The 12,042-nt window shown below is 39.3% G+C and overlaps 1 protein-coding gene across 1 annotated transcript; it reads left to right on the forward strand.

Annotated features, from left to right (window-relative positions):
- The first annotated feature begins 161 nt into the window (after window positions 1-161).
- LOC113129496 (transmembrane protein 87A) lies at window positions 162-11,411 on the forward strand. The gene is made up of 20 exons (XM_026305532.1): window positions 162-310; window positions 1,016-1,073; window positions 2,162-2,259; window positions 3,560-3,676; window positions 3,876-3,923; window positions 4,132-4,173; window positions 4,266-4,392; window positions 4,514-4,575; window positions 4,872-5,055; window positions 5,150-5,249; window positions 5,343-5,436; window positions 6,963-7,034; window positions 7,151-7,259; window positions 7,597-7,655; window positions 7,764-7,867; window positions 7,966-8,042; window positions 8,795-8,859; window positions 8,967-9,019; window positions 9,303-9,333; window positions 9,484-11,411. The coding sequence occupies exons 1-20, from the start codon at window positions 206-208 to the stop codon at window positions 9,523-9,525; spliced, it is 1,647 nt and encodes a 548-aa protein (XP_026161317.1). The 5' UTR covers window positions 162-205; the 3' UTR covers window positions 9,526-11,411.
- Window positions 11,412-12,042: the final 631 nt, after the last annotated feature.

Here is a 12,042-nt window from a genome sequence, read left to right on the forward strand (position 1 = left end):
ATTATTATTATTATTACATTATTATTATTAGTAGTAGCAGTAGCAGCAGTAGTAGCAGTAGCAGTAGCAGTAGTAGTATCGTTATTGTTATATTGTTGTTGGTGTTGTTGTTGTTCGCCCTCTAGCGGTGACAAACTGCACTACAACAAGCAGCACCCGGAAATACCTGGCTACGACTCGACTCTGAACTGGAGCAGACGCACAAATGAAGATGCCTGGTCCACATCTGTTATGTTTGCTGCTTTTGGCGTCAGTGTCCCGTTGCGGGATGGCGGCAGAGGTCTCCGTATGGACCGTGGACATCAACTCGGTCGGTGTTACATGTATTTTTTTGTTGTTGATACACATCTTGTTGGGCTAAACCTAGCCACTGTTAGCAGCTGCTGTTAGCCTATGTTGCTAACTAACTACCCCGTTCATTCGGCGTGTCCACCTGTCACACACACACACACACACACCTATGTTTGTTTATTAGTCAGACGACGAGCTTCTTTTTCGTACATTGTCTCAGTTCAAAACTCTAATGAAGGTTTTTAACAAGTGTCTGACAGAGGAAAAGGGGATAAAATGTTTCTGTCAGCCTCGTGGTGTGGTTATGTTGAGGGTAGTTAAACCGGTTATAGAGAAAACACACTCAGCTGTAGTTCTGTCTACAGTGATGGGTTTACTGTACCTCTCAGTGTCTGGATAATGAAGCTACCTACAAACTCCCTATGGCTAATTACTTCAAAATGCACTGATGTTTGCCTGGAACAGAGAAACCAACCAGCTCTCTACACATGTATTTGTTCTTTAGGCTGTTAGAAGAAGAAGCTTCAAATCTGCAGTATTAATCTGTGTATTGGTTATAATATCCTTAATTCAATGGTCTATATATGGTCTTGTATGGTACTACTGTTCTGTCACCTCAGAGAGCTGAAATCTCTCCAGATCATGGAGGAGATGCAGCGCAGCAACAACAGGAATGATCCAAGGTTGCTGGGCAAAAACCACTTTGTGTCTGTTGTGTTTTCAGACACAAGATGCTGTATTTCGGAAGACGCTGTATGCCAACACCACCATCTTCATGAAGTGTAAGTAGTCTCACCTCTCCATCATGCGTTGGTTTCTCCCATCTCTACAACAGGACTTAGGGCTTGCATCATTTATAATAACTGTGAGGGTTTCATGTCTGCACAGTACTTCCTGCATCTACCTAAAAGTCCTTAATCATTGTTACATTCTAAACCAGTGTGTAGAAATAATTTATCTGCTGATAGGTGGAATATTTCCTGTTCAGTGAAGTACTACCAGGCAGAAACATAACCCTACATTGGCTCCCACATACGTCCTTGACTGTCCTGTGTAGCATCTGATAGGTGTGTGATCCAGATCAGGCTTTGACAAAAGAAAACATGAGAAAACCATGTGAGTTGTTATTTACAGAACGACTCTTTGTGCCTGTTACCTCTCCTTTTCGTAAATTGTATGCTGTGCTGGGAGAATAATTTCACATCTCTTAGTTTATCCCTAAAATTCTTTAGTTTTTTTTAGTTTGAGACTATCATTTACTGTAATTAACCAAGACTGTTGGATTTACCATTTAATTTTCACCTGAAGTGGGACTTTGGCACTGAAACTCTCAATGTTTATCTCCCTGGCTCAGCTCCAAGTGTTACGAATAAGCCGGATGTCCTGAAACCTGCAGGGCAGAGTTTCCTGGTAAACCTGAACAAAAAACTCTGCAAACAAAATGCCAATGTTTGAACATGTAAATAATCATGGAAAGCATCTTATCTGCCCTGTGCATATGAGTCCTTCTATCATGATAGAAAAAGTCTCCTTTCCTCTGCTGAGTTCTCTTCATGGACCCATATGCTTCTACTAATTCTTGTGCACTGTGCAGAAATTAGACCAGGATGCAATGCAGGAACACCATGTATTGTACTCATGTGTAGTCACTGTTGGAAGGCGCCTGCTAAAGTATAACTGGATAGCAGAGCTCCTGGGAAAGTGTGTGCACAAAAGAGTCAGCAATCCACAGATTAACTCCTGGGGTGTTTTCAACGTCACACATTAACATGTGCTGATGTGTGTCAGCTGGAGGGATCTGGAGCCTTATTACTGTTTAATCATCTGGGGCCTCACCCTTTGAGTAAGCTTGTCTTTTCTGTCTCCGCAGTCCAGGGTGACACAGGGTCATGTGATAGAAACCTGGCATTCAACATCAGCTGGTATCTGCGCTCTTCTGTTTGCTACAATGAAGTGTTTAACACACCAGTGAGTATTTTGGTTTGTTGATGTCTGACTCTGACTGTTTGTCTAAATGTGTATATCACAGATGTGTACCTGTATTTACAGGTTTTCTGCAGAAACGATACTTTAATCTACATCCTACAACTTTTAACTTCTGCTCTCAAAAAGTTGACTTCATGGAGTTTTCTCCAGCTCAGGGCGTTTGGCTTCACATTCAGTCAGAGCAGCTGGTGTGTCCTTCCTAAAGTGTTTTCATGTCTTTCAATGCTGCCTTCTTCTTTGTGCCAGCCCTGGATCTTTGTCAAGAAATATCTCAAATTCAGCTGCTGCTTTGGCTTTGACTTATTTCACGTAGTCGCTGTTAGTCTTGAAGCTCAGGGTCAGAAAGTGAGGATATGTCAAGGTCACCTGTAGCCTGGTCAGAACTTTTTCATTCAGATTTGTTTTGAAGTGTCAGTATTACTGTCCTTTAGGCTCAGAACATTCTTCTAAGGCAGGTTTGAAACACTTTCTCCAAGCAAGACAAAAGTAGCTCACATTTTCTTTGCCCTTCATATTCTGACAGATGACAAGAAAGTAGTGATGAAAGCCTGAACACTTTCTGCTTAAAAAGACAAGATATTGCAGTACTTGCCTGTAGCCAAGTACTGCCATCAGTAAAGTGCACTGACAAGCTGTCTGTGGCTCAGATGTGCAGCTTTATCACAAATCTGTATAAGCTGCGGGGAAAACCACATGTTTGTTCCTTCAGCACTTATTTTACTGTGTTTACTGGCTAGGGTTGTTCATCTGAGAAGTTTCTCAGGCTTAGAGGTTAAAATACTCTTCACTGTCCAAACAGAAATCACATGGCTATTTTCAATAGAAAAAAAAACTGATGTTGGATTGATGATGTTTGGAGAGTTGGGTGAGATTTTATCATACTCCCTAATTAGTTTAAGTTCAGTAAAACCTTGTTTTTCCTCCTTTGCAGTGATTAGTTGGATTGATTTTTTTTTTTTTTTTTTTTTCTTAAACCATGTGAGTCCAATCCAGCCCAATCCATACTGCTGACCTTACTGGTTCTTTCTTATTGATTTCATTACCGCAAGCACACATTTGTTGTGTGGTGTTTTGCTTTTCATCTAACCATCGTTTGGTGCAGCTCATGAAGTCTTCATTATATTTATGACATTTGCATTTTAGATATTACCAGCACCTTTGGATTAGTTCCCCCAGATATGCACTAACACTACATATACCTCCCATACACACAACTGCTTTTTAATACTATAATAGAATAAGGAAATTAACCAGCCTGCATGTGTTTTTTTTTCCTCTGTAGGACAGCAAAGCAATGAACATGTTCAGTATGGACCACATGCTGAAAGACGGATGGAGTGGCTTCTATAGCCAGGGTTACATCTACTTTGACAACTGCTCTTCTCTCTTCCTGCCAAAGGTTTGTTACTAAGACAAATATGTCGCCATGCAATGAATAATACTGAAACACATAGTTACACAGCCAATCATCAGCATGTTTAAACTAAGTGATTATTAGCAGCAGTTCTCTAAAGCCTGGGAGCTTCAGGTATTTGTTATGTTCTGTGCATACTCTGTATACACATATGAGTATTTCTTTACTCAACCCTCCCACACAGGTGTATTACACTGACTTCAACCCATATCAGCCCCTCACCAGCCCTAAGGTGAGTTCCTGATCAAGCTGCTGTTCAGTGTGTATTTAAGGGATTGGTCCTGTTGACTAAAAACTAAAAATACCTAAGAATGTGACCTGTGTGTGTTAATCTAACTCTGGCTTCAGTTTACAAATCACCACAATCCATGAAGCATTGTTTTATTTCATGTATTTGTGTTGTCTGTTCACCTTAGCGCTTTGTTCTTTGTTCTCTTTAGAGTGACCCATCGAATCAGAGCCTCATTTGGCCTGACAAGCCGGTGAGTCATGTTATTATTGCTTTTAATGGAGAGTTGCTCATTTAAAGTAGCTTAATCCATCAGATTCTCAGCTCACAAACATCTTCTTGCAGGACATCAGTGCAGTGGCCAAAGCCTGGGAGGACAGTCCCTATCTGTTCATAGTGAAGGTGCAGCCGTTGTTCCGAGGAGTTGAGGAGGAAGACAACGGAGCGGAGCCGCTCAACTTTGCTTTTACGAGTGAGAAACAACATTATGTCTTTCACCTTGAGAGCGTTAATGTTTCATCTGTATAGAAACTGTCGAAGAGGAGATTTTTTTTTTTTCTCACTCAAAATGACTTTAATTTTTTTCCATCTAGTGAAAGTGGAAATGAAGGGACCACATGACTACTCATCCCCAGCAGACTGGCCCCTGATGATGGTATGTACCAGGATTTCTATGCAAGGAGGTCTTGGCATTTTTAAAATATGTTCTTACAATAAATCAAAAAAAAAATAAACACTCTACTAAATTGCACTTTTGTATTAGAATATGTGGGTTTTTTCCTCTTTAAGTTATTTGGAGAGTTTTATATTTTTAGATGCTCTAAATAGTCAGATTGTGTTTTATAAGTGTATAGAAGTAGAAATTGCATTTTAGCATATTAAATACTGATCTATGATCCTTGGTCTACAGCTGTTATTTAAACAAAGCTGGGTGGTTTTTTTCCTCTTCAGTTCTTCATGGTCATGTGCATTGTGTATGTGCTGTTCGGGGCTCTTTGGCTCTTCTGGTGCGCCTGCTATTGGAGGGATCTACTGCGGATCCAGTTCTGGATCGGAGCTGTCATCATCCTCGGCATGCTGGAGAAAGCTGTGTTCTACTCTGAGTACCAGAACATCCGTTACAAAGGAGATTACAGTTGGTTGAAATTTATTCATGTTTATTCTCTTTCTTTTCTGTGTTGTGCGTTGCAATGAGTACTTATACTGTTTTTGTATTTTGATCTTTACAGTTCAGGGTGCAGTGATTTTTGCTGAGCTGCTCTCTGCACTCAAAAGATCTCTAGCCCGAATCTTGGTCCTTATTGTCAGTCTTGGCTATGGCATAGTCAAGTAAGTCGACTGGTTTTAAACAGAACTTTTGCCTCATGTTTTGTTTCAGAGCTTTAACATTTCAGGTGATCTGTTTGTTCCCCTCTTGCTTAGACCTAGGTTGGGTACCACAGTGCACCGACTGGTAGCTGTTGGGCTTCTCTACCTGCTCTTCTCGTCCGTGGAGGGAGTGCTGAGAGTGACAGGCGTAAGTGACAGCAGTGAATAAACACTGTGCTCCTGACATAACAGTTTTTTGTCCTCAATATTTCTTTTAACCTATTTGGAGTAGCAGATGCCATGTGGGACACAGTCAGACATTTCTTATAACATGTATATTGACTACTACAATGAAACTCATCAAATGTACAATGTTTTACCAAAGAAGCCGGTCAATATATTCTGCCTTTTCCCATCATGCCGGGTTTTGATTTCATGCTGTCTGCGATGCTGTCACCTGCAACCATTCATTTAACGTCTCTCAGTGGTTGCTCCTGATGTTTCCTCCATGCAGTATTTAAAACTGAGCCAGAAATCAGGTCTAATCTCTGTGACAAGCACATTGCAGTCAGCTAAAAAGATACTGCATGTTCTTCCAGTTGAGTACTTTTATTATGGAGCAGCTGTAGTAAGAAGTGTTTGGCCTGCATCTGCATGAACTAAAGATTAGTAATGATTAGTGATTAGTAAAAAACCAAAGCTGATATCGGGGAGATGACATTGGTAAACACCAGCAGTGGAGGAATGTATATGTCGCACAGTTTCCTGTGAAGTCCTTAAGTGTGTAGATGGAATTTAAATCATGTGTGGGAATGGCAGACCCTGCCACTAACATCCTCATATACCGAGTGAATGAGGGAAAAGATTAAACACTGAGGGCAGCTTTCTCTGGGAGGCTCACTGCTGTTTATACTGTTTATACTTCACCTCTCAGCCTAACATTCATTTCCTGTGGCCACAGATGAATTTCATCAAGGCGAATATAATGAACCAGCATTATCTGTTGCAGCCACTACAGGCTGATTGAAACTGCTGGTGCATTTTTTTTACATAAATATCTTACATATACAAATATCCTTTATGTTGTATGTTATTAACTGAGTGCCTTTATCTGTTAATATTTCATATTTTATAGTGAAATTCCTATGTTAAAGTTAATATAAGAGCTGCAGGACAATCTGAATTTCCCTCATGGGGGATGAATAAAGTATCTCTCTCTCTCTCTCTCTCTCTCTCTCTCTCTCTCTCTCTCTCTCTCTCTCTCTCTATCTCTATCTATCTATCTCTATCTAGCACAGCTTTGAAGGCACTGTGTTTTTGATTTGAGCGGAGGAGACAACAGTGAGAGAAGGTTATACAGGGATTCAGTCTCTGTGAGGAGGGAGAGGAGTGATGATAATAAAGCATGACAAATTTGATCCAAGGGTGATTTCCAAAAGCAGCCACTGCAGCAAGTTCGAGAAGTCACAAAAACACACAGTTACACAAACAAACATGAGATGGGGGGAGACGAGAGTGAAAATAGTTCATATAGTTCGAGCAGATGTGCTTTGTCAGGAGGCAGCTCCTAATCTTCTACAGAGCTTTGCACAGGTTCATTTTGTGTTTAGAAAGCAGTGTGATTAGGTCAGTCTTCTGTCTTTGTCATAGTCACACACACTTTGCTTTCTGCTGTCCACACTTTGCCTAGTTTCATCTTGTTTGTAAAATCTGATGAATGTCTTCTTTCTACAGGGTTTCTATGGGACAGTTGCCCTGGTGGCTAATCTCAGCCTCTCCCTCATTGACTCCTGTGTCATGTGGTGGATATCCTTTACTTGAGCAGCCAAAAGAGACAGTCAGGGTTAACAGGGATTTGCATTTTCTGCCCACTTGTTTGAAAGGACAGTGTGTGTATTATATTCTCCTTAATTTCCATCTACATTTTCATCAGTCTGTCTCAAACTACTCGCCTGTTAAAGCTCCGGAGAAATGTGGTGAAGCTCTCTTTGTATCAGCACTTCACCAACACACTCATCTTTTCTGTTGTCGGTGAGTTACACCCACAATCTGCTTATGGTTACAGCTGCTGTAGGGTGAAAACACAGCAGACACAGCTCAGAAGCAGCTGTTATCTAATGATCTGAACACACAGTCAACATCTGAAAATGAAACAGTACTTTTCAGTTTTAGTGTTTTAGAAATACTTTTACTTCACTACTAAAAGTTGTAATTGAAAGGGGCTTGTCAGCTCCAGGCCCCACATGACCCAGTATAAACGATATAGATGATGGATGGATGTTTACATGTGGAGAGAAACACAATCTGGAAGTTTCATGTGTTGTTTGAAGACATCAAAATGAGACAAGTGTTCACTTTGTGTCCACAGCTTCCATCATATTCATCATCTGGACCACCAAAGTCTTTAAGCTGGTGGACTGCCAAACAGTCAGTTTGTTTTCTCTTATTGATCGTTTCTTATTTAAACAGATGAGAAATGATCTTGGTAACATCCATCTCTGTGTTCACTGTTTTCTATTCTTATCCTTTCCACAGGGTTGGAGGAACATGTGGGTAGACGACGCCTTCTGGCGTCTCCTGTTCTCCACCATCCTGCTGGTCATCATGGTGCTGCTGCGGCCCTCTGCTAACAGCCAGAGGTTAGAGTCATTGTCGAGCAGCCGCTGACCCTGAAGCCCAGAAACATCCAGTTGTTTCCCGGCAGTTTGATTCCAGTCTCTTTTCTGCTTCCTCTCAGGTTTTCCCATTCTCCTCTGATTGACGACGATGATGAGGAGGACGAGGCCAAGGAGCCCATGCTGAATGAAGCTTTTGGTAAGACATAATGGTCCTGCTTTCCTTTGCAAGAGCAGTATGAGATGGTGTGTGTTGTATTAAGACAGATCAGATACTCTAACAACCAGAGGGACATTCTGCCAGTATCTGAATCTTGTGCTATAGCAGCTGAGTGTGCCAGCTAACACCCTCCCTGGCAGCTCCATGATGATTTTAGCATTTGTTTAATGTCATTCATTGTCAGCCTTTTTTTTTTTTTTTATCAGACCAGGTAACTTTTAAAAACATATGATATGCATGTTAGCTATAATATTTGTGTATACATTTAGAAATCAGCTGGTGCTTTAAATTTGATTCATTGAAAGTCTTTGTTTCAGGTGAATTGGTTGGATGCTTTTTATTCTACAACACAGAGATTAAATAGTGTAGATCACAAGGCTTAAGAGCTGCAGGGATAAAAATAAGGCACATCAGCACTAAATGTGGAAACACCTAGGACAAAGTCTTTTCTCGTGGTGTCTTATTTAACCATTATCTTCTGTTCTCTTCTCTAAAGGGCCTTTGTGAAAGTGCCCACAATGTTTTCAAGTAGATTTGTGTTGCAGCTACAAAGCTTGTAGTTATATTTGTTCTCTGTGACAAACCAACTCATCTGCACACGATCTAGGGCTGCTTACCTAATAGAGCCCAGATCTAAAATGTCTTCATACAGACGTGCAGAACTGACGCAAAAAAGTTAGAATAATCATACTGAGCAAAGAAGGAAACTTAATGCAGCTTCTGTTTTTCAGAGGGTATGAAGATGAGAGGCTCGAAGCCTGATGCTAATGGCTCCCAGAAACTGCTGAGTAAAGAGGTGTGCCGACTGTCTTCTCACATCAGCTCTCTTGTCTTACCTGTGTATTGTGTTTACACATAGTATAATTAATTCATTTTGAATTTCTAAACTATACGTTTTGCCAGGATGAAGACCTAAAGTGGGTTGAGGAGAACATTCCTACAACTGTAGCTGACGTGTAAGTGAAGTAAAATTTTAGTCACTGGGCTGACAGTCTTAGCTGTAGGCTAAAAAATATTTTGCTACCTGGGATTTCTGAGAATATGGTATTAACTTAAAAACGTTAATGGTCATATTGCCTACGCTTATATAAGTGTATTAATGTAGGTCACAGTACTTGGTCAGACCAGACAGATATGCTGTTAATAATGAAGAAGCAACACTCGCCAACTATTTAACTACTTAACAACTACTAGTTACAGCTCCCTGTTCTGATCTCACTGTTTTTTCTTTCTGTACAGAGCTCTGCCTGTGATGCTAGATGAAGAAGAGGTAAATGTTCCTTTTACTTTCCCACTGCCAGTCCAATGGTTGTTGTCATGTTTTTGTCTGTTTAAAATGCTCCTGGTATCAACATTTACTGTGCTATCATTCCTCAGTTACGTTACTGTACACATATTTTTCTGTGTGCCCATTATCTAGGAAATCCTGAAAACCAAAATGGAGCGATCCAAAATGGAGTAGAAGTAATTGCAAGATGATGTGAAAATGAAAAGAAACCAAGTTGGGAATGATTATATTCTGAGTGATCTGATAACCAAAAAATGTGGGCAATGCCAACCATTCTCTCTAGACACTTTAAATTTTATAATAATATTATTTCACAGGTATTGTGTAACATTTTAAAGAAGCATGAGTAGTGTATTATAATAAGGCAGTACTGTACTGAGTTGGATGACTTGGCTGTTGATGTTGAGGTCAGTGTTCAGGGACTGGGGTGAGACTGAAGCAATTACACAGCAGAGCAGTTGTTTCAAGTATGTTTCTTCACGGTCACAAACTTGTCCCAAAATAATCAGAAACTGGGCATTTTACACAATGTCCTGGTTTTAGAGACCACGATATTTACTTCTTCAGCGCTGAGGTGAAGATGAAAACATTTGGGTTAAGTTTCCCCATCCACTAAGTGACCCCAGCACTCGATGGTGTAGGACTGTGAGGACTGATCTGGAGTCTGATCAGACAGACTCTGAAAACTCCCAGGTTATTGTGCATAATAAAATATTATATTTAACTCAACACAGTATCTGACACTTGAACTCTACGTTATCCTGTGGTGAGGTGTTGTGCCATAAAAATAACTAACTGCTGTTTTCAACTTGTGTTATGTACAGTATTTAATAGTTCACGTGATGACGTACATTTAATATTTAAATGAGCAAACAGCTGTATGGTGTGATTAACCATTTAGCCAGATAACTAAAAAGCAAGGTTTTAATGCATTTACTTAACCAGTGAAGGATATTTCTTGTTGCTGCACCAACAAATGATATTTGTGTGTCCTGCTGTTAACACACAACAAACCCTTTGCTGTCTGGCTAATTGAGTAATCTTAAATATATAATACAACATGTTTGCTACTGTTAATGTACGTAAACATGGCCGCATCAGTGAATATTAATACTTGAAGCATATCACATTTGTCAGGGGAAAACATGCTACATCATTCTGTGGGATTGTTGTGTTAACTAGAACACACTATGTTCTAGGGAGAGAATGTAATGGTCCTGTTGGTCAAAGCCAAGTATATACCGTACTATTGTAAACACTCATCAAAAGTGTCCATTTTGTGGACATACTATAAACCGGATTATTACTGAGCTGTCACTTTTACTCCATACAGTTCAGGCAAGTAAAGACATAATTCTTAATATTTATTTTTAAGCTTTCACTGACTGAAATGAATGACTGGTTCTGCTGAAGTGAGGAAATGCGTGACCCTTATACATTTGTTTTCTAGACCAGTATTAAAACATAAATAGTAAGTCTAAAATTGAGGATGTTTATTTTCATCTCTACGAAAGGAAACATTTTGTGACTTTTCACATAACAGCAGCAATGTTGTAGTCACCAAAGTGAAAAAATTTTTCTTATCACAGAATCCATGAAATAAGCCTTATGGATGTAAACAAATGTACATGTGATTTACTGTGTGCATAAGCCTTTCACACTGCCCCTTCACTGACTGGGCCAAAGTTTTGTTTAGGTTCTCACCTGCATTCAGTACCACAGGGCCGTTTAAAAATATATATATATTGTACATGCTAAATAAATACATTTTCATTTGACCACAGTAACAGATTCCTCTGCGGCCTGTCCCATTAACATTGGAAGATAATCTTGCCTTGCAGAATTATATCCCATTCCTAGTGCAATCTACTGCAATATGTGTGGATATTCTAAATTCCTTGATTTGTGTTTTTTATTAGATTTGTTTTATTGAGTATATTTTATTTAAGAGAGGACTAAAGCCCTGGTTCTGATTGCGAGTCTGCATTGTAATGTGAAGCTAATGATATTGTATGGCTTTTTGTGTATGTCCTGCAAATAAAATTTATATTGAAACTTGATTACAGTGTCTGGTTTTGTGTGTATTTAGGATGCATATTTTTAATATATAGGTTCCTATTAAGTATGTTAACAATTTTTTACACTAGGAGCTTTTAGGATGCTCTGCACATGACTCTACATCACTACTCTTATAACGCCACTATCTTTGTGCTAACCCTGTTCTGTGCAATATGTAACAATTTGTCTTGACTTATAACAAATACAATAAAACATAGTGACATAGCACACAAAAACAAAACAGTATCTGCAGGTCTTACCTAAGAGCATTAGTCTCCTAAAAAAAGTACTTTGATGGCCAAGATTTTTATCCAAAATAGTAACATCTTACATTACAGGTGCATTGTTCCTACTGCAAAATAATAAAGTTAAACACACACACATGTAATTAAAAACTAGAGCTAATTGTATAGCTCGTCAATGTATTAGATGTTAAATAGGCTTATTTGTTGTAGGCTAATTATGTACTTTTAAATTCATTTTTTATTTTTCACAATTCTATATCAAATTAAGCCGTTTTATAGTGCAATAAGAACAAAAAAACTTTTAGAGATCTGTAAGAAACTAATCACCTTGTAAACCGATTATAAATTCAGTGTGTTATGATTATTCTTCATACGCAAACACCGGTGA

This window comes from Mastacembelus armatus, chromosome 22, assembly GCF_900324485.2.
Source record: "Mastacembelus armatus chromosome 22, fMasArm1.2, whole genome shotgun sequence".
NCBI lineage: Eukaryota > Metazoa > Chordata > Actinopteri > Synbranchiformes > Mastacembelidae > Mastacembelus > Mastacembelus armatus.